The sequence below is a fragment of the Balaenoptera physalus genome (assembly GCF_965194825.1).
Source record: "Balaenoptera physalus genome assembly, chromosome: 9".
Taxonomy (NCBI): domain Eukaryota; kingdom Metazoa; phylum Chordata; class Mammalia; order Artiodactyla; family Balaenopteridae; genus Balaenoptera; species Balaenoptera physalus.
Genome location: NC_138888.1, coordinates 14,081,223 through 14,104,498, shown reverse-complemented (window position 1 = coordinate 14,104,498; position 23,276 = coordinate 14,081,223). Strand labels below are relative to the sequence as shown.

The 23,276-nt window shown below is 37.0% G+C and overlaps 1 protein-coding gene across 9 annotated transcripts in view; it reads right to left on the bottom strand.

Annotated features, from left to right (window-relative positions):
- SYNE1 (spectrin repeat containing nuclear envelope protein 1) overlaps positions 1-23,276 on the bottom strand; it is a 442,116-nt gene that overhangs the window by 299,415 nt on the left and 119,425 nt on the right. For all 9 annotated transcript variants that reach the window (XM_082474323.1, XM_082474327.1, XM_082474328.1 and 6 more), the window contains 9 exons: positions 21,722-21,859; positions 20,276-20,440; positions 12,368-12,480; positions 11,647-11,815; positions 6,057-6,153; positions 5,163-5,365; positions 3,196-3,360; positions 2,585-2,737; positions 1,436-1,579 (listed from right to left, as the gene is read on the bottom strand). In XM_082474323.1, the coding sequence (XP_082330449.1) occupies positions 1,436-1,579; positions 2,585-2,737; positions 3,196-3,360; positions 5,163-5,365; positions 6,057-6,153; positions 11,647-11,815; positions 12,368-12,480; positions 20,276-20,440; positions 21,722-21,859 (1,347 nt within the window). The remainder of the gene's footprint in view (positions 1-1,435; positions 1,580-2,584; positions 2,738-3,195; positions 3,361-5,162; positions 5,366-6,056; positions 6,154-11,646; positions 11,816-12,367; positions 12,481-20,275; positions 20,441-21,721; positions 21,860-23,276) is intronic.

The following is a 23,276-nucleotide window of genomic DNA, read 5'->3' as shown; positions in this document are numbered from 1 at the left end:
GTTCCCCTCATTTTATTTAGAGTTTCTCCCAAAGCATTACTTTTGGAAACCAAGAAAGGAAATTAAGTACTCATTAGTAGATCATTTGTTTTTTTCCTTACATTATAATTACCCTCATGCTCTTGGATGCACTGCCTGAAGGAGAAAATCATCTAAAATACGCTACTGTCCTATTGCCACAAGGCTCAGCTAAAATTACTGAACAAAATAAGGAGAATCTGCTGACATGTATAAAAATCAGTGTGCTTTAGAAGTCTTCCCTGGATACGACAGGAAACTTATCAAGATGCTACATCTAATGCAGCAATTAAGAAAGCATGATGACTTACGTGTGTCTAAAAGAGTACTTTGCTTTCTCAGAAGTTTCCCTAAATCACTAAACCTGACCTAGGCTAAGATGTGCCAGCCCAAGACAGGGCTCTAAAGGCTGCTTGAAGGTTACAAGTTGTTGACTCCAAATTTTACCCAATCTTTATAAAGAATCTTAACTTGACTGTTTGAAAGAATTTAAAATTAGCATTCTACTATATACCAGTTTGACAAAATTTTCTTATCTTTCTGGCCATGATTCTTATTTTCATCTATCTCACTTATTCCTCTCTTTCATTAATTCTCCACAGCTGGTTTCATATTGGCTATTCTCTTTCTACTTTTCCTCTCCTAATTAACAGGGTTTTCTGCTATTTTTTCCTTTGTTGTCCAATTCTTCATTATGAAATTTTTCTATTCACTTATATAATCACTCTTTTACCAGATATTAATTACACAATCTAAGTGGACTTTGCCAGCAGTATCATCTTCATAAAATTCAACTTTAGATAGATAAAAAATCCCAGTGAAACTTCCAAACTCTTAAGGAAAATCCCTCAGTAGAACAGAAAAGGCTTATGGCTAGTGCCTGATATTCACTGAGCTTCCTGCACAGAAGTGGCATAAATGTATATATCTTAAACCCAAGGTAGCTCTGTGAGATGAAGACGGAGAATTTTCACTGCATTGTGGCTGTGTAAGCGAAAAATAGCATAATCTTAGAGTGGACGTATGTCAAATACATCTCAATAAAAGGTATTTGGGAATTCTTTCTCATTTAAATATATGATGTCTTCCTCCCCCTTCTTCCTCCTATTCTTCTCCCCTTGCTTCCCGCTTTGTTTTATCACTTTCAACTGGTCCCTCTGTCCTCCCAGAGGAGGTCTATCTTTCTATTAAAATACAGCTACTAGTACTTCTAAATTAATAAAGGTAATGCTTGGTATCAGCTCCATAGTTTCATTTTTAAAACTCACGACAAAGTTACTAGATGAAGAATCCCAATAAGAAATAAAAACCTGATCTGCTAACAAGTAAATGATTTGCCCACGGTGACAGAGAACGAGTAAGGTGAGCTGGAGGCAGTGTTGGTCCCGCACAGACATGCTTTAAAATATTTTCCCACCTTGGTTAGCTGCTCTTTGAGCCCAGACATGGTTGCAAACATTTCGTTAGCTTCTTCTTGGGAGATCTCTTTGCTAATGAGGTGTGCTGTCTTTGTAATCATCTTATACTGAGCATCCATCACAGGCACTCTCTGCTCAACATCCTACATGAATCATTGAAACGGCTACATTACCACATGATACATTTCCTCTTAATTTCAAGATTCGACAACTGGACACAAATCAGTATGCACCGAATAAAACTCTAGACCTGTCGTCATCTTTTGGAGATTCCAATGACTACTTTCCTTCATTACTAATATATGATATACTAGTAATATCATACGAATAAATGTTTCCTTTAAAAGTCACCATAATCCTTAAGCTAACCTAAAGATAAGCGGAGGTAATCTTTACACTTTCAAAATACATATGTTAATGTAGCATGTAAACATTATATCAGGTAAATGCATGTTAACAATTTGGGGCAATTCCTCTGACTTTAAAAATTAAACAACTTTTTCTTTAAAAAAAGTAATACATTGTCATTGTAGAAATTTATAAATTAGAGATAATAAGTTAAAGAAAATTTAATACAGTCTTCTCACACCAGAGCCAACATCCTTAGCACCACAAGGCTCTGCTAAAATTACTGAACAAAATTAGTATTTTTCCTGTGTGTGTTTACACCCATTTTTTATTTTTACAAAAAAATGATGATACTATTTTTGCTTTTCTTACTTAATAGTATATTGGAAAAGCCTTTCTATGTCATTAGTATTCTTCCATTACTTCATTTTTGAGAGCTGCAGGGTATTCAAAATATGTAAATAGCACAATTCATTTAGCAAATCCTTTATCATTGGAGGCATTTATGTAGAGGTGTTAACTCCAGACGTCTGTTTTTTCCTAGTACTGTATAATTTGATTGTAGAAAATAAAAAATCTCAATTAAAAAACTATTTTGAAGTTACTCTATGGTCAATAAACCTCTTTAAAAAATTCAAATAGATTTTTTTATGAGAGGTGCAAATCAGGATATGTACGCATGTCAAAATGATGTCAAGGAGACACAGAAACAGCTTTTGCAATGGCCTAAGTAACTTCACTGATCTTTCTATTCACAATAGAATTGGTTTTTCACTTTGTGTTCTAGAAAATCAGCTCACCTCTAAGTCTTGAATAAATAATTTGACATTAATAAAAGAGACTTCTACGGGCTCTGAAAGTTTCCTAAGGGCTTCAGTTGCAAAGTCAGACAGGGTAGTAACACAATCTGTGTATTCTTTCTTCATTCTGTCCAACTCATCAGCTCGAGCATACTGTTAAGAAAAGGGAGGGGGGCGACATCGAAAACCATTAAGCCAAGACTCTGGAAGCTTGTAACTTTCACTTCTACATACTCTCTGGAATGGTTAGGTGGTAGGAAAGACTCTAATTCCTGATTCTTATTTTAGATACACTTGAAGTTAGTCCAATTACTGTGAAGAGAAGAAAGGAACTAGCAGAGAAGCAACGAATTATGATTTGATGCATGAATCATTCCATGTAAGTAGGCTCCATATGTCAACATAATCCTTAATCAAGCTTTACATTTCTGTTATGTTCCTCCATTACAAATGGGAAAGAATAAAGGACCAAATATAAACATAACAGGTCTAAACACATCTTTACTCTGCCTTAATAAGCTATAACAATAAAAGCGTCTCTAAACAGACTGTTTATCACAACATTTATGACGCACCCATGCTCTAGGCATAAATAGATTTGAAAAACATACTTGCTTGACTTCCATAAACAACTCTCTCCATCGTCCATTTAGCAACAGTAACTGCTGTTTGAGATCACGGGAAACCATCTCATCACATGTTTCAATCAGAAAATTGCCAGCATCGTTCATGGCAGTGTGCTGCTGTATCCAATGAGGCAAATTTCGAAAAAAATCCTAAACAAGAAAACAATGCACACTACTGTAAACCATAAACCAAAAGTTAATAAATGATATGAAAGTAACCAGACTAAGAGAAATATCTTTGCTCTAAAATTTGTGCAAATTTTAAGGTGAATCCTAAATCTCTTTCAAAATGGAAATTTTTAATAAAGAAGGTCAAAAATATGAACTAGAAACGCTGAATGTCTTTTTATAAGAATATATGCAATATCTTTTGCTAAAGACAAAACAAAACATGATGACCATTTTGTTATTCCTATTTTAGAGAGGAAAAAGCTGAATTTCTGTGAGTGTAAGGCACTTGTGCCTATAGTCTTTCGGCTAGTAAATACCAGTGCCAAAGTCATATAAAAGGCATAATATTTTAGGGAAATATATAGCTGTCTTAAAAATCGTTTGACCTGTTACTTTTGATTTTATTCTATTTTATTTTATTTTTTGGCTGCACCACGCGGCTTGCGGGATCTTAGTTCCCTAACCAGGGATCGAACACGTGCCCTCTCATGCCTTAGCACAGAGCCCTAACCACTGGACCGCCAGGGAATTCCCAACTTTCGATTTTAAAATCTGAATACTGTACGTGAAGATAATTAACAATCACAGAGATAAACCCTTGAAGGAAAAAATTAAATTATCTGGGCCACGAACACTTAATACAATGACATCCTTCCTTATTTAAGGTTACACACTTGGCTATGGAACCGCTTCCACTTGATTTCGAATTAAATGCATATGTGCATGTGCATAGATATACATATACACCACGGTAAAAACCAAGGACGTCAAAGATAATTCAAAATCGATTTCCTAAGCCATGTGCGGAGGACTGCCTAGATAAATCGATGAGAGCAATTCTGTTTCCGGTCGTTATATTCCCTTGGATGAAATTAACACATGACATCTACTAGGGCACTGCCAGTCTAATCAGAAAAGCCCAAATCTGTGCGGGTTACAGTTGCTCAGCTACACAAAAATACTTAATCTATATGAAATATAGAACGGGAAAACATAAAAATTATACATCTACTTGTACAACACAATAACAGAAGAACCAATCTTGCATGACAAGCAGTAATTCTAATATAAGTACTATACTTCTTAATGGGAATCTGGCATTTTAATCTTTTATATACATATAAATAGTTTTTCCATGAGAAAAATACCAAGCTCCCATTAAGAAGTATATATACAGAAATCAGTCCATTTCATGTGCTCTTTTAATGTAAATGATATTAAAGTAAAACAGTTAACTCTTGCAAAAAAACACACACTCCTGTAACCGGAGGAAAAAAAATCACTCCTACCCAGAATAAGACCGTTGACTGAGGGTTGATAAAAATCCAAAAAAGAATAGCCAAAGAGACAAAAATGTAGTGACCCATCTGTTGAACCAGTGTATGCCATCACACAGATTTAGTACTACTTTAGCCAAAGTTGTTTTCATCTTCTCTTAAATTAGGAAATCCTCAGAGGCTGTGCACTGGACCTGCCCCTTCAAGCGCAGACCTGACTGTGTGTATAGCGCCCTCTGCTGCCTGTTGGCTCTGGCCACTGCTCCATGGGTTACTGCTCTTCTGAACGCAAAAGTCAAACACTGTTTTAACATAACTTTTATAAAGCAGCGTATTTCTTGGTCTAAAATAATTTAATAACCTGAAAATGCAGCTTGTCAGGCAAAGTCAAGATTTTTGTAACACGTTTGCAGATATATAACACTCCCTAGACAATTTTGCTGTGAAAATCTCCTATCTCTAAATTCACCTGTGCTTGTTTCCTTTTATAAGAAGCAGTCTTACCTTTCTGGCATGTTCTGACTGATTTAGCATTTTCTCAGCATCCTCTAGCCAAGCCTGAAGACTAGCCACGGTATTGTTGTATCGGTCCCAGTTGGCAATGACTTCTTCCAGCATGCTCCGCACGCTCCTGACTTCCACTGAGAGGTTCCTCCACTGGACAGTGGTTTCATTCATGAATTTCATCACATTCTCAGCCTCTTCCACTGAAACGGATAGAACAAATTATAATCCTTATTTTATATTTTAAATCTACCACATCTTTTTTCTACGGTCTATACACTGGTGTGCATTCCTAATTCTTCCCAGGATTTTATATTCAACAGATATAATGTTAGAATTACATTCAGCTAATGTTGGGGACATGTTATACCTTATTCATAGGTATTTATAAAGATTAAAGACAATGATATATTTAAAATTCCTGATAAATGGGACGCAATAAATGATGTATATTTGTTTGCATTTTATATGCACTCAGACACAGATATAGTATAATCACAAATGCTATAGTTCATTTTCAGCAAATTATTTTACAGTTGTGTCTTTACACTAACTTGAGTTTTCATAATATTCAAGTCAGTCCAGTTTTTGCCCTTAACCGTTGGAATTTAAAATAGGTTTGAACATAACAATTTAGAAAACGAATGCTTATTTTCCTCTCTCTTAGAAGATTACACACACAGACATACATACACACACACACACAGGCAAATGATTATACAGGATAGGCATTTCACAGAGTCAAGGGGACTGAATCCAGTATGTGCTTTCCAGGCCAATGGCATGGCCACACAGAGATTCTGCAGAGAAAAAAATGATTTGATCATACTGAAACCTGTAGGTTCTAAATTCTACTGTATTCAATACTGCAACAAATTCTGTCTTGTGTTTTACCTGAACCATCAGCTTTGACGTACATCTCGGCTGTCTGTTTCAAGATCTGGTATGTCACTTCATATTGTTCAAAGAACTTGCTATTTTCTATAAAAGACTAGAAAAACAGGGAATGGTTAAACGATAACCAATACTGGCTTATGTAGACATGCCAAAGTCAATTTTCTTCAGTATAGGTATGTGGATATGTTACCCAAATCTACCAACCTCATTCTTCTGAAAAATATCAAATTAATTCAACTGCCATAAATAACCTGATTATTTCTGAGAATATAAGTTGATTCTACACTTTTAATTCTAATTCACTCCTACTTTGGGAAAATATTATATTTCTCCTCCACCCAAGGGTTTGTTTTTAGAAGAGACAGAAGTTTCTCCAGAGAACCTGGGGCGAACATTTAAAAAGCACTAAATTTGGAACAATGTTGTAAAGTGTCCAACTGTGTTTTAGCTGTGGGATTCTGTTGCTCTTTGAACAATAATTCTGGTGAATGATGGCTCTGAGGAACTTCAGATTATAAATAACTGGCACAATGCAATGCACACTTTCTTAAAATAAAAAGTAAATACAAAAATATTTACAAGTAGAAAAACGTTAAATAATCACACATTCCATCCACGTTATCCATATGCTCTCATATTTCTATTACCTGGTATAAAAATTAAAGATAAGACGTGTCTATATCTATGTCTGTATGCAACTTACATATGTATTAGAGTTACTATAAGCAAATGGATACTATAAAATTGAGAATACACAAAAAATCCTTAGGTGAGTTTTATTATTGTTAACTCCAGGAAATATGAAATAATTCCTATTTCAAAGATTATTCCTACTTCTGTAAAGTAGAAAATTAATGTAATTATAGATAACAACATACTACCAAAGGCTTCTTCATTTCTTTTCATAGCATAATTAGTTCCTATGATGTAAACTCAGTAAAATACTTTGTGTCACTACTATAAAATACAAAATTAGCCTTCAAAAACCAGCTGAAGTCCTGAATAGGATGTTGATGAATGCTTAATACGGAGATGCAAAATGTTTGTGTGCAGAGGCAAAACTATTCATATAGCAATTTCATAGACATCCCTAGATTTTATTGAGAGAAGTTTATAGTATTTCAAGATTATATTAAAAATACATATAATACATTTCATATCATTTTATGTTTGCATTTACTTATATAGTAACTGTTCTTCAAATATATAATGAATAGAGAAAGCTGTGGATTACCTGGGATGGGGTTCCCTGATGAATACCTTATTCAATAGCTTTAATAGGCTTTATTATTTTTGCATGAGAATTGGTTAGTTCATTATTTAACCTTATGTCCTACTCCCTTAACCTCTGCCTGCTCCCCAAGTGGGGAAAGAGTAATTTACTGGAATTTAAATTTTGAATAATTTAACAAATAGGGAGGTCCTGGTTTGATCAAAAATGGAAGATTACACCTAATGTTCAGGACACTGTAAGAAACTTAAGAGATAAATATATTTGGCAAAGTTTAAAAAAATAGTCTCCATTCAGTTTGGACACAAATTCCAAGAAGCTAATGGAAAAAAAAAATTCTGAAGTGTCAAATAAATGGGAAATAGTGCCTATACTGGACAGTAAGACTTACACATGCTTTTGCTAGAGTGGTTTACAAATTCATTATAATTGAAATAGAGAAAAGTTATTTCCAGTTTCATTTTTGGTCTAGGGTAGGAGGTGGGGAGAATGCTTTTAGATTATAAATGTTGTAGAGATTCATTAAAGTGTTTTTGAGCTTTCTTATGAGGACAACTAGGTAATTAATTTTTGAAGAAAGAAAATTTACTTGTTATTTTAATTTTTGTTTCATTTATTTTTGCCCTTTTTTTTGAGTCCTGAGTAACTCCATTTAGTAACAAAATTATTTTGTCTATTAGAATCACTTTAGCAGGAGGACTGCTCAGTCTCCTTTTTGCTGTGAGCTATCTAGATAAAGTCTCTCAGAAGAATGCAAAATTAAGCACAAATGTTATGTTTAAAATAACAGTGACAGGATTAGTTTATTTCTTTCAAAATGTGGCTTACATTTGGATATCAAGTTCAAGAAATAAGACATGTTGGTCAAGGGACTTTTAAAGTTGGTGGCACTTCAAGAAAAATAAGATATCTCTTTATGCTACAAAATGCAAAGTATTTGTGGAAGGGACTAATTTTCTACTCTCAAAAGATAAATATAGATATAATAAATAAAAAGCTCATCAATTTCACTCAAAGGGAGCTAAACCAGACAATTTAAGATTTTAAAAATCAACTTTGAGAAGTAGTTTCATTAGAACTGCCTATTTAAATAAAATCATTAATAATCAATAACAGACCATATGTTCACATTACTTGTGGCATTCACACAGTCTACGCTTCCAAGAGCTCTTCTTTTATGTGAAAGAATGAAACGTTGTCTCATTTCTTCCATTGTAAAATTGGAGCGTGTTAACTAACATGGTTATGTCATGAACAATTCAAACCAATCATCTTCTGATTTACATTACAGTATGTAATCTCTCACCAGGATCATGTGGCCTAATTTAATCAACAAGCATTTGTGAAGTATTTTCCAAGAATTCCTTGAGCACTTAGGGGCTACGTACCTTACGTAGACCCTATGTAGTTCTCTAGTTCCTTAACTCTTATAAAAAGTATCTTTTTTTTGCAGATGATTAAAATTGAATTGAGAACTCGGACAAAGGAAAAGATAATTCTGGAACCCTTACATCCCAAATATTACTTTGCTTATTGATGTAGCAGCATATGGCTCATTACAATCATTTCTTTTAGAAACCAAGTAAAGGATTATATTTAAGAAACTGATTTTATGATTTTATTTGAAAGTCTTCATGCACCTTGAAATAGTCTGTTCTAAAGAGAATGATTTTCCCAAAAACTTCAAAAGAATGAGGGAAGCTCTGTGGGGTATGAGATAGAAGGAAAACAATAATGAGTCAGTCCTTTTTCCTTAAAAAATCCCTAATATTCTATTATTATTGTTGTTGTTGCGGTTATTAAAAATTTGGGAAAGATTAAGTTATTTATAAGGTCACATGGGTAGCGAGTAGTTGAGCCATGATTCAACACATTTCTACGTGACTGGTGTGCAGGCTTCAATAATCTCCCCCACCTCGCCCCACCCTGCCCCAATAACACGCTGCCTGTAACAGACTTAATGGTAACTCGCAGGTTGCAGTATGGAAGTGTAAAATACTGTCAATCATGGACCAGCATTAAATGGAACTGATACTTATATGAACTACATTCTTTAAGTTCACTGAGCTGCAAGAGATCATTTCAATTATTTGGTCTTTTCGGTTTAAAAAAAAAAAAAAAAGAAAAACCTTGGGCTTCCCTGGTGGCGCAGTGGTTGAGAATCTGCCTGCCAATGCAGGGGACACGGGTTCGAGCCCTGGTCTGGGAAGATCCCACATGCCGCAGAACAACTAGGCCCGTGAGCCACAACTACTGAGCCTGGGTGTCTGGAGCCCGTGCTCCGCAACAAGAGAGGCCACGACAGTGAGAGGCCCGCGCACCGCGATGAAGAGTGGTCCCCGCTTGCCGCAACTAGAGAAAGCCCTCGCACAGAAACGAAGACCCAACACAGCCAAAAATTTAAAAATTAATTAATTAATTTAAAAAAAAAAACCAAAAAAAAAAACCCAAAACCTTTTTTTCCCAGCCAATTTTGTTAGAGAGTAAAGTTCAGTACTTAAGCACAAAGGTTTCTGATTCGGAAAGATGTGGACTCAAATCCAGACTCCACTTCTTACTAACTCTGCCCCCCTGGAGCACGTGACTTGAGCGTTCAAAGGCTCGATTTCCTCAGTGAAACAACGTGAAAATGCCCAGCCCATAGGTCATCACTGAGATGGAAGATGACACACGTAAAACACTTGCACATAGAAAATGTCAATATCCTACAGTTATTAAAGCTATTAAACTATAAACACCTGAAACCCCTTTTTGAAATAGAAGCTTAGGCGATAAATACGTATTTTTTATCAGGTGATAAAATATTAGGAAATATTTATTAAAACCCGATATATTTGTAGAGTTATTAGCAATTTTACAAATAATTTTGAGAGTTACGTTACCTAGCAGTTTAAAATTAGCAGCTCAGTGAATGTCTATGAAGTAGGCAGAAAGTACTGATTTTTTTTATTCATTAGTAATAATTCTTTACTTACACATGCTTTAGTTGAGACGTTCAAAGAGAATTATTAACATCTTTGTGTTGGAACATTAACCTGGTGGAACAGTCCCATTAGGTATTTCAACCTAATTGGCTCTCTTTAAATAGCGAGAACAAAGACGCATCCTGAATAATTACCTCTGAGCTCAGAGTGTATCACTTGACATGATTAAACCCGAAAATATAAATGCATATCTGTATTTAATATTTGTGGGACTAATGCAATTGCTTAAACTTAAAAAAAAAAATCAGATTTCTCATTACTTTCCAAAATCATTCAAAATGAATAAGGGAACATAGCGTCACAGATTTCACATTTTTGGACAAATGTTTCCTAGAAAATTGTAGTAAATCTAAAGAAAGATTTTATTGTTAACCTGTTAAACCTTTTTTTTTTTCAAATTCATGTTGTTTATTTAGCACTTAGAATATAAAATTAAAATGTAGCAAAATATATTATGGTTCTAGGATGCTTCAGTAAAGATATGGTTTCAATAAATATTCAGTCATGCCGGTTACAGAGCCACTGAGAGTAGTCAGGTTAGAAATGGGCTTATATTTTAAATTCATCAATTTATCATTTAGAACTTGTGATTCAATATAAATGGAACAGTTACAGGACTGAGATACCCTATTAACATTAATTTTGTGAGCAAATTTGTATTGCTACTAAATTGGGGGGGGCATGTTTAACTAAGAGAAATAAACTGCCTTTAATAATTATAATTCTCTGATTATATGTAAATGGAAACTGCTAGTTACAGAATGACCTACTTTCCTCCTTAATGCAGGGCTACTACTCTATGTAAATATAGGATTATCTATGCTGATAGCCCAAAATATGAGAAACTCTTCAAACATTAAGTTGGTACAGAGATTCGCATACAAAATTTTACTTTTCCTGGGTGCACACAGGAAGCAGTGAAGCTCACAGAATGACTGTAAAAAAAAGGCATGCTTGACCTAATCTAAAAAAAAAAAAAAAAAGTCCCCACATGAACAATTGAGGATTGTTCTAAACTACTCATGATTGGATTTTAGAAACATGAAGATAATCTTTAAGTATTTTAATTCCGGTTCAGTAGTGAGTTCACAGTCAGTTGTATGCAATGCAAAAACTTGCTTTTTTAAAGCAATAAAGCCAATCACAATGGTTCAATGATTACTGCAGCAAAACCTTTCATATCTCCAAAGAATATAGGTATATATTTCAGATTGTTGTGAAAAGCTCACAAACTTACATCAAACCCATTTAACACACTGGTACCTTAATGTTTAAATTCAAGATAAAAGTTACAGTGTCCAATAAACTAGAAGATATTAGATACTAAAGCCAGGCGTCCTCTGACCTCTCTGTCAGCGCCAGGGAGACTTACCATGTAGTTCTGCAGAAGCAGTTCCACTGAATCTCTCCTCCCATACTTGATGATCCAAGACTTCAGCTTTGACTCTGCAAGAACCAGCAGTGAGAGCAGACGGTACTTTAATTCTAGAAATTCCATTTTCATTAAGTGTAGCTCTGATGTGGAGGAAACAAAATGAAACCTAGAAACAAAACACAGAGAATTTACAGAATGTAACTAATAGTAACAGAACGGGGCTTACTTAACCTGTTACATGTCAGTATTAAATAAAATGCAGGCACAAGGTCTTCTAAACTCTGGCTGATCAATCACTCAGGAGATCTGGTTCTGTTTCTAGCTCTGGGTTTAAAGGCAAATCACAATTGATTGAAGTCTTTGATTTAGTTCTTTCCCCTGCCAAGATAGCTCTCATCTGTTTCTTTTATAAGCTGTTTTTGCAATATTACATAATGTTCCTCACAGTACTGAATAAAAATACAGCCTCTGAAGAAACCATTTCTGTGATTTCCAGGCTGTGGGTACATGCAGGTTTACTCTTTTCAACTAATAATATACTAGAATATTGGCATTCTTAACATACGTTATGGGAACCCAATTTCTATGTACGAAACGTAAGCATCTCTGTAAAAAAAAAAAAAAAAAGTCAATTCATTGAAAGAAAAGAAATGGGAAAAAAAAAAGCATCCACCGAGCCTTTTAAAGACACTTCATTTAAAACCGGACGTTCTCTTACCTCTCAGCCATGTCCTCTAGTTGATCAGGTGGTACTGGGATCCCGTTAACAGACCTGGTCCGGTAGATTTCATGGAATGCTCTTTTGTGGGCATCTGCGTTTTGAAGCAGATCCTAAGATACAATTTAAAAAAAAAAAATGAGGAAACATGTTCACAGGAGGCTGAGAAGCATAATCTTCAGCTTGCACGGATGAGGCAGTGTATTCAACAATTTGATCGTGCTTCCATAGCCACACGCGGCTTGGCGCCGGTCACAGGCTTTTACCTTGTACAGGAGCCTCGGTGCTTGTCCATAAGGCCCCGTGCTAGAGCCGTAGCTAATAATTATGGCATCTTTTAAACACACATGACACTTGCACAGCAATGCATTCAGACATTTTAAAGGCACATGGTCCAAAGGGAAATGTAGTCAGTGCTATAAACAATGAGTGTTAGTGTTTTTCTCTTTCCTTGATTTTGAATCTATTGATTTTTCAAAGCTTAAAACTAAGCACAACTAGTTTAACCCTTTAATGGTCAAAATAAAAATATTAAATTCTCTACGGTTATTCTATTTCGAGTGCATGCAGGGTACCATAAAGTGATGTTTGCTTGCCATCTTAAAGTAAGTCAATTACATTACAGCATATTATGAAAATACCCTTGCGGTTAGAAGAGTTCAATCAAGCACAGGGAATGTCCCATAGATATCACAGTGGGAAGAGTAAATGTGATGTTTTATAAAGATCCTTTCTAGGTTGTATAGAATTCCACAAATTTTAATAATTTATTTAGATTTGTTTTCTGGGTTTTTCACTGTCAAAAGACATATTTATATAAAGACTTACATGTACTTCACAATTCCTAGCAATTCTCACAATTTCTCACATAGAAGCAAAGAAAGAGAAAGGTGAAAGTAGATTCATGCCATATTTTCTAGAGCTTAGGTTGTTTCTCAGTAGCAGAGTAAATAGCCAACAAGTTTGTCACTCACTGAAAAATAAGATATATTAGCCCACCAGAATGATACATTAAAGCTAACAGTTTCTCTCACACTAAGATTTAGTAGATTAGTTGGAGAAAACATAAGCAAAAACCAGCCTAAATCGTAAGAGATACACTTGATGGAAGGGTACACATGAAGGCTTTCATACGTAAATTAAGATGTTAAAGTCATATGTGTTTGTTCACATGAGTGAAATCAATTTTCTTTTAATGCAGGGACATTAGTTTTTACACTGTAGAAAAAAATCCAGGACCAAACTATTTCTATCCTGATATATATTTGCTATTACCACCTTTTGACCTGCTTTGAGTGTGTAGGTAACCGCACAAATATTCACAAGTCCCCTGCTCCCAGAGGGAGGGCACTACAGGCATCTCAGAGCTGATTACAGAGGCCAGAGGACTGTCCTAGAGCAGCTATTGCCTGTGAGTATTTTAGTCACTCTCTGCCTCCTCCTTAACATCCAGACACATTTCTGTGGCTTTTTTTTTTTTTTAAAGCGATTTTATTTGTCTCCAAGTGTTTTAAACTTTGGGTTTATTTATTTATTTATTTATTTTTGGCTGTGTTGGGTCTTCGTTTCTCTGCGAGGGCTTTCTCTAGTTGCAGCAAGCGGGGGCCACTCTTCATCGCGGTGCGCGGGCCTCTCACTGTCGCGGCCTCTCTTGTTGCGGAGCACAGGCTCCAGACGCGCAGGCTCAGTAATTGTGGCTCACGGGCCCAGTTGCTCTGCGGCATGTGGGATCTTCCCAGGCCAGGGCTTGAACCCGTGTCCCCTGCATTGGCAGGCGGACTCTCAACCACTGTGCCACCAGGGAAGCCATCTGTGGCTTTTATCTTGACCGAAACTCCCCCAAATGACTGCAGGGCAAACTGAGAGCCACCAACACTCCCAGCTCTGATTTGTTATGTGTGACCGTATGTTAACGTATGGGTGGGGGTCTGTGACTATACTGGGATATCCAAATGTCCAGGTGCCTCCCAAGAAGCTTTCCCTATTGTAGTTTTCCGTATCTAGTTAATCAAAAAAATCTGGACCAGAAATCAAAACCAACAAAAACATTTTCACACATATGACAAAAGAACTACAACTGGCGTGATGTCACTGGGTCCTCTGAAAGGCCGTCTCACTACAAAATAGCTGGATGCTGAGCACAGCATATGCCTTTAATTCACTGGTGGGCTCACAGGAAGTAAGTGAAACCTTTTAGGGCTCCCGCTCTCGGTAAAACATGACCCAAAACTGGATCATGGTCCTGTGAGCAAAAACAGATGGAAAAAGCTGGCTGTCCCGGGCAAACATCTAAACCACCGTGGCAGGAGATGGAGTCTTGGGACTTGAATAAGGTGAGAAACACTGAAACTGAGACCCCCTACATTTAGCCAGAACCCTCAAAGAGGGCTGATGTGGGCCTGGTAGACAGCAAATAAAAAAGGAGGAAAGCAAAGGTCGCCAAACACAGGAGACAAGCTACCATGAGTGAGAATCAGCAGAAACAACACATTCATGGTGTTAGAAAAATGTAAGCAATTTAATACTTGACAACAACAGTTTGCAGGTTAGAAGAGTATGACCTGGTTAAAGTGTTCTTAATTCCTCATATTGATTAAGAGGAGGTTAAGACATTGATTAACTTTCTATTTCGTTAAGTATCTATATGGTATAATTTCAAGGACGATCACACTACACAACTAGAGTTTATAACTTCAAACCAGTTCGAGGGAAAACATGGAATAAGAAAAATGAGCAAGTGAATAAACAAACAAAAACCCCTCAATCAACTTATAAATAGGAAGAATGTAGAAAAAAGAAAAAAGAAAAAGCAGGGCAAATAGAAACAGAGTCAAAAGGTAGAAACAAATTCAAGTATATTAATAATTATAAATAAATCTGAATGGAATATATATTTACTCATCAATAGGCAGAGATTGTCAGATCAGACAAGTATAATAGAACCATCTGCTTTTTAAAAGAGATACTCCTAAACATTAAGAACAAGGATAGGTTGAAATTAATAGAATGGAAAACAACATGCCAGGCAAATACTAATGAAAGAAGGCTGGTATGAGTGCATCAATACCAGGCAAAATAGATTCCTGAACAGAAGTCATTACAAGTTAGTAATCGCTTAGTGATGAAACTTTCAATTTACTAGAAGACACATTAATTCTGAACTTGAACATATGTAGTAAGCCTCAAAATATATAAAGCCAAAGCTCACAGAACCACGGGGAGAAACTGAGAAATCCACATGGCTGTGGGAGTTATCAACATACCTTTCCCAGTGATTGAGAGAAAGCAAAGGAAGCCATTGGAACAGCAGATTGGGGGTGAGGGAGGGCAGAGGAGGGAAAGGGCTGCAGATCTGTGGGCCTCATGGGCCTTTTAAAGAATTTTTTGGTGTTTCTTTTGAGTAGATGGAAGCCAGTGGGGAGTTTTGAAGAGGGGTAAAATGAACTGAACTGCATATTAAAAGGATCGCTATGGCCATTCTATTGAAAATACTCTCCCCTTGATACACTACTTCCCTTGGCTTTTAAGAAAACACAGTAGCTGGATCCCCTCCTACCTCGCTGATTGCTTTTTCTCATGCTGGTTTATCGTTTTTCTTTTTTTTTTTTTTTGCTGGTTCATCTTCTACTCTCTGATCTGTTAATACTGGATTCCCTCAGGGCTCAGTTCTTGATCCTTTCTCTGTCTACACGTCCTTCTTTAATTTCAGTCTCAGAGCTTTAAACATCCCTTTATATATTCAGAGTCATCCTCAATGACTCTGAATATTTATCCCTCTCCTGCCTCTTAGCTCCTACTGCCCACTCCACACATCCACTTGGATGTGAAAAAGTCTCATACTTACCTTGCCCCAGACTGACCTCCATCTTTCTTCCCAAACCTGTTTCATTGTCTCTCCATCTCAACTGATGGAAACTCCATTTTCCCAATTGTTTGGTTGAAAAATCATAGTGTCCTTCATGACTCCCCTTCCTTCACAATCAATATCTAATGCTAAAAATTCTCTTTGCTCTGCCCTCAAAATATACTCAGAATCTGACCACTTCTCAACATCTCTACAGCTACGACCTTCACTCAAGCCACTCTACCTGGATCATTGAAATTGGTTCTCTGGCTCCTACCCTCTATCACCAATCCAGCCTTATCCTCACACGGCAGCCAGACTGATGCTGTTAAAAGAGTGATACTGCCGTTCCTCTGGTAAGAAAGTAGATGGAAAAAGATTATTAGGATACAGCAGAGAAAATTAACAATGTCAAAAGTGCAATTAAGGAAAGTGAGAAGGTGCAAAGAAACAATACTGGGGACAAATGGAGGCTTAACTATAGGCACAGAAAAGATTACAAGAAAATATATAGAAGAGCATTTTGAATAATTTTGTGACGATAATTTTGAAAATGTAGACAAATGAACAAATTCTCAGAAAGTATGATTAGCATGATTGACCTGATTAAAATTTTGAAAGCCAGAATATTTCTAAAATCATTTTTAGAGGCTGGGGACACAAGAGTGAAAAACAAACAATAATTCCTTGGCCTTATGGAGGTGACATTACAGTGTAGGAAATCAAGCAATAAATAAGATAAATAATTAAATAAGCAGTTGAGATGAAGATAAATGCTAAAGAGAAAAACTGAATAGGCAAGGGGAAAGGGAAGTTGTACTTTCGAAGGGGTGGCCAAGAAAGGATTGACTAAAAGCTGACCTTTCAATAAAGGCCCAAAGGAGATGAGGAAGAATGTATTGGGAATATGACTGGAGAATGTTTCAGGCCAAGGGACAAGAAAATTCCAGAATGATGGCAAGGGCAAAGGCCTTCAGGTGGGAATGTGCTTGCATGTTTGAGATTATCTTTTCAGCGAGGTTTCACTGACCTCCCTACTTAAAATTGCAACACCACCTAATACTCCCTGTCCTTTTACCTTCTAATATAAAATTTATTTATTTATTATGTTTATTATTTCTTAACTGCCTCCTCCTATGAGAAGGCAAGTTACATTAGGGTAGGGATTTTGTCTGTTTTGCTTATGGGTGTATCACAAATGCCTGTAATGCCACTTTGCACATAGAAAGAGCTCAATAAATATTTGTTGAAAGAGAAGGAAAGACTCTTTTAGGACCATTTGGTCCTGTCCAAAATGACCATAAAACATCTGGCTCATGCCAAAAGGTCCTTGATAATTGGTCATGTTTGGCCCCGTCTGAAATGTCCATGGAGATATTTGGTCTATAGCAAAAGGTTCTTGATATCGGCCCTGTCTAAAACCATTTGGCCTGGACCAAATATGCTCATGGACATTTTGGACCAAATGTCAGCTAACTGGAAAGACCGGAGAGGCATAGCCAGAGGAATAAAAAGAAAATTAGGAAACCAAATGAAGAAAGTATTTCAAAGATGAATAACTATCTAAAATGCTTCGAATAAGTGAGGTAAAATGAGGACTGAGAATTGACCATTGAGTGAGGAACAAAAAGAACCCTCCTGAACCTGACATGGATAGCAGGGCAAGGAAAAACGTGATTGGAATGGGTTCTAGAAAGAATGGGAGAAGAGAACTATGAAGCCAAAACGAGATCTAAGACAATTCTTTCAAAGAGCTTCACTGTAAAAGGAAGGAAAAAAAAAAAAAAGAGGACAGTAGCTGAAAAGGGAGGTAGGGTTGAGAAAGAGGCTTTTTAAAGATGAGAATAATAATGGTATATTTTATGTGGGTGGGAAAAATCCAGCAGAGAGAGAGAGAAAAAAATAAAGACGCAAAGAACTACGGGAATTATCTTTTGGAAAAGAGCAGGGAGGATGGGCTCCAGCGCACATGTGGAGGGGCTGGCCTTAGCTCGAAGCACAGATGGTTCACCCATAGTAACAGAAGAGGAGACGGAGTATTCGGGCACAAATGCTCGTAGGTGGGTTGATGTGGTCGTAGGAGCTGGCGGAAATTCTTTTTTGATTGCTTCTATTTTCTCAGAGAAATAGGAAGCAGTGTCATCAGCTAAGAGTAAGGATGAGGGAGGAGGTGTGGAAGGTTTAAGGAGACAAGGTATAAAATAGTTGTCCCAGAAATGCAGAGGGAATAGAGTCCAAAAATGCCTTTGGAGTGCCAGGGAGCATTAAGGACCCACTTGGGTTAGTCATCGTGACTGGGGGTGTGTTTTTCTCTAGCCACAGTCAACTGCCTGAGTGTGGGCAGGAACTAGGCAGAGAATTGGCTTTAACCAGGGTTATGTTTAACCAGGGGTGTAGGACAAAGTGAGACCTGGTTGTCTGTTTATTTTCCACATACAGAGTAAACCCCCTTCATGACACAATAAATGAGGTACACAAATTCAACTGCACAAAATGCAGGGTTGCATTAATGAGACAACGGAAAACAGCATTTTGAGCTAGGTCTGTACTATCACAAAACGCGGAGGAAGCGTATTAGAACTTAACGCTGAGCACAACAAACCATGCAACGAGCTAAATAGAGCCGCAAATGACTAAGAGACCAGCCAGGCCTAATCCCACCCCTTTCTAAGGCCACTATTTTTTTTTTTTAATTTATTTATTTTATTTATTTATTTTTGGCTGTGTTGGGTCTTCGTTGCTGCACATGGGCTTTCTCTAGTTGTGGTGAGCGGGGGCTACTCTTCGTTGCAGTGCGCGGGCTTCTCATTGCAGTGGCTTCTCTCGTTGCAGAGCACAGGCTCTAGGCACATGGGCTTCAGTAGTTGCGGCACGCGGGCTCAGTAGTTGGGACTCACGGGCTCTAGAGCACAGGCTCAGTAGTTGTGGCGCACGGGCTTAGTTGCTCCGCGGCATGTGGGATCTTCCTGGACCAGGGCTCGAACCCGTGTCCCCTGCATTGGCAGGCGGATTCTCAACCACTGCGCCACCAGGGAAGCCCTCTAAGGCCACTATTAACTCCCACCCTGACCCCACTCCTTTAGCACCAGGACACGACAACTCGGTGACTTGGTCTGCCTTCCTTTGAGAATGGAGGCAGGAATGAGGTCTGGAGCCTATGGCCAATCACGTTATTATGTAAATTCACACTGTCTTTTGCCTTATCTTTTCAAAGCTAACAAATAGCAAGAGAAATAACAAAGGTAACTGCAGATAAGAAAACATCACAGAGCTCTTGGAAAATACCTCAGGTAATGAGTCTACTGGAATTGCCATTAACAAGTACAGAAAAGCGAAGTGCAGATCAGAGAACTTCTAAGAAGGTGCGACATCTCTGAACCAGTATGAACGGATGCCTGGGAGGCCTGATTCAGTGCAAGTTCCAGACCATACTAGTGAAACGAGGATAGTTATCAGTTAGCCATTAATAAATAATAAACTGTAACCTGTCTTCACTGATCAGGCTTGCTTTAATAAAAACTTGCATGTGCTCCAAGGGTCACACAGCCTAAACAATAAGATGTTGGCCAAGGTGAATTTAGGAACTTGGAGTCAGCTGTGTCCAGTTTGAGCTCCAGCCAGTTAAGACTGGCTAGGTCCACTGACCCTCCATCTGGGCATGCGTTGAGTGGTGGCCTTTTGACATCAGAGGGCCCAAAACTCCACCCTCTGGTCACGCTAATGCCACCATTTTCTGAACATACATCCCATGAAGAAGCCTGTAGCTTAGCTGCATCTGCACAGAACCAGGATCACCTCACCGTTTTCTTATCTCTAATTACCTTTCCCTAGGCGCCCCACGCCTCAGCTTTATCTCATAAATAATGAGAGCCCTTTACCTTCAGGGAGGTGGGACTCAGATTTGTTCTCCCATCTCCTCACTGGACTGCCTTGTGAATAAACCCTTTCTCTGCTGCCAACCTCGGTGTCTCAGCCTTTGGCTTGCTGAGCAACAGGCAAGCAAACCTGATTCGGTAACACACTAGAACTGTTACGCTGGAAGGTTTTCCAGCCAGAATGTTTACCTTGTGCTGCTCACGTTTCCGTTGTATTGTGTTGGCCGTTTCCTCATGAACCTGCTGAATGGTTACTTCCTCTCTCAGGGCCACCTCTGCTCTATATAACCAGGCCCCTATGGTGCCCAGGGGTGCAGGAAGAGACTTATCAAGTTGTATATGCCAATCAAAGAGCTGAAATACAAAAGTAGAAAGACAGTATCTTAACACAGAAGACAATTCCTAAAATTCCCCCAAATGATTTTAAAGCCTACAAAATGCTTGAAGTTAATAATTTTGGGTTAATTTAATAAATATCAAGTAAGAAAGTATCTGTGTTCTGAATCTGATGCTTTGAGAAGTTCAGAACACAGATATTTTCCTATTTGATATTTATTACATTAACCCAAAATTATTAACTTAAATGGGGAGAAAATGACACTTCGAAGCAAGTTTTGAGGAAACTTAAAATACATCTTAGACATGGAAGGATATTATTGGGAGATTAGGCAATTTTCTTCTTATAAGGAATAGCATAAAGTGCCCACTGATTTTCAGACTGGCTTTTACTGAAAGGGAATGGACTGGCTTTGCTGACGTGCTCAAAGATGCAGCAATTATACACCTGCTGATGTGTATCCTTTAAAACCTTCCCTATGATGAAAACAGGTCCAGAAAAATCAGGGTCGTCTAGACATCTCTGGAGGAAAATGAGTATTCACGATTCTTACTATAATAATATAATTCTCTAACCATCTTGTCATTTCTTCCACTTCATCCAATTCTCAAGTACTGTTTCCTAGCTTATTGCAATGAGAGGTGGGATGGGTTGGGGTGCCTGAGATCTAATCTATTCTTTGATAGAGTTTAATGGGAAAAGTTAGATTATGAAAATGAAGAAAATAGGGTGAGTACGAGGCAAATATTCCCATGAGTGACAGAAGTTTCAGAGGTTTTGAAATCTTGGTCTTTAAGTTTGCAAAATATTAATATGAAAGTTACATAGCAATTTTCCTTCAAGTTCATGACCAGATAAGAAGATAAGCTTAAACTAAAGAATATAAAAATAAATGTGAATATAGGAAGATGATTAACTGTTGATGAAATCTGATGATGGAATTTGGAGAAGCTGTTGAGGCCCCATTCCTGGGGAGTCACCTCTTCTAAACAACGCAGGATTAAACTGTGCAAAGTGAGAAGTAACCCAGGTGGTCTTTCAGGATTTCAGTGTGTCATCTGGTCAATGGTGATATCACACTTAGGGCAGGCAAAGCAGGAAAGAGTTGTTAAACAAGCACTTCCGCTAACTGAAAGGAAAACTTGACAAGTGGACAAAGTCTATCCCACAGGTAAACCTTCCCACCTCAGACAGAGATAGGAGGACCTGATGTAACATCATTTTGAAGAAAGAGATGACAGAAAATATCTTTGACTAAATTATATGAGTCTAATGAAATGAATCGTTGGAGAACTTACCCTAGAGGACACTCTATCCCAGGACTGTTTTACCAACGCTTGGTCAAGTGACAATTTACCATCTCTGTGTAATGGTTGTATCAAGTGTTCAATCTGTTTCCTTTTCATTTCATATTGAACTCTGAAGTGCTTAAATGACTAAAAGAGGAAAAACAGCAACAACATGGCAGTTAGTCAAAAAAGGCAAAAGCAAAGGAAACCACATTTCCTAAATAACAATCCTTTATATTTGGATAACGTTCAGTATATGTTGTTGATAATAATAATGACAATCATGATGCTGAAAGCAGCTAGCATTCATCAAGCCTGGATGATGAGCCTGACTCCATGCTAAGTGCTTTGTACATATTATCTTCTCTGGCTCCCCATCGCCCTACAGCCTAGACAAGCCCCGTTATTACTACCCAGCCCAGAGGTGACCTGGCAAAGACAAGTAGTAGAGTCAGGACTAAAGCCTAGGATTTCTCATTCCTAGTTAAATAACCTACAAGCCAGTCCCTGCTCATCAGGAAATAATAATCAACAGGAGTATAAATCTATATTAATAATCAAAATAGTTGCTTTCCTTTAAAGTACCAAACAATTTACAAATAGAAATTGCGCATGTCAAAATAGTACAGAATTAACAATATCTTAATCTGTGTTTAAGTAAGTCTGTATAAAGAGGTTTACTTTAGGGGACATCACTTAGGTAACAATCCTCTGCTTTAATTTTATGGTGTTAAAATATTAAGTATTATATCTTTCTTTTGTCACAGTATGGTTAACATAAATTTGTAATATGTAGACTTAACTGTAAGTCTAATACTAACCTCAGAAAGTAGTGATTTTAATGAAAGTCTTACATTTTATGTTCAATTAACACATCCTAAAATATGTCTCAAAGTCCAAATATGAATTGAAAATGCCACTCAATGTGCAATTATATTAAAGAACATGAGAATAGCCCTGCAGAATCTAACAGATAACATCTGAAAGAATTTCTTAAGTCACTGAGTAAACAAACATGTAAATTCACATAACGAACACTTGGGGGAGATGGTGAATAAATATTTTCCCACAAATTTTACCTTCCATTCCCTCTAACTTAATGTAATTTTAAAATACCAAAACATAAAGTCAGTCTTCAATTTTGTTCTACAGAATTCTATATATGGAAAAACTGGAAAATACACTATTAATTGATAAGTAGAAATAGAAGATTTTGATTACATAATAAACACACAAATGAAAGAAAACATTCCCTCTGCTGTCTAACCCTATTTTAAGAGACTTGTGATCATCTTTGGCCTGAAAGGAATGTTTCTGATTTATACTTTTCTAATCCTTAGTTTTCATCTTATAAATTAACATCTGTATAACCGGTAACTTTGTAACTTGGAATTTATTTTTTGATAATTTATGCTAAGACTAAAACTCGCTAATGGACTAAATAAGTACATTCACTCTGTTCTTGCATTATAGTCTCAATTTACTGATTTAATCATTTTAATGGAGCTCATCCCAGAAAATTATCTTTTTTGGGGAAAAAATTACATTATGTTTCACAGCAAAA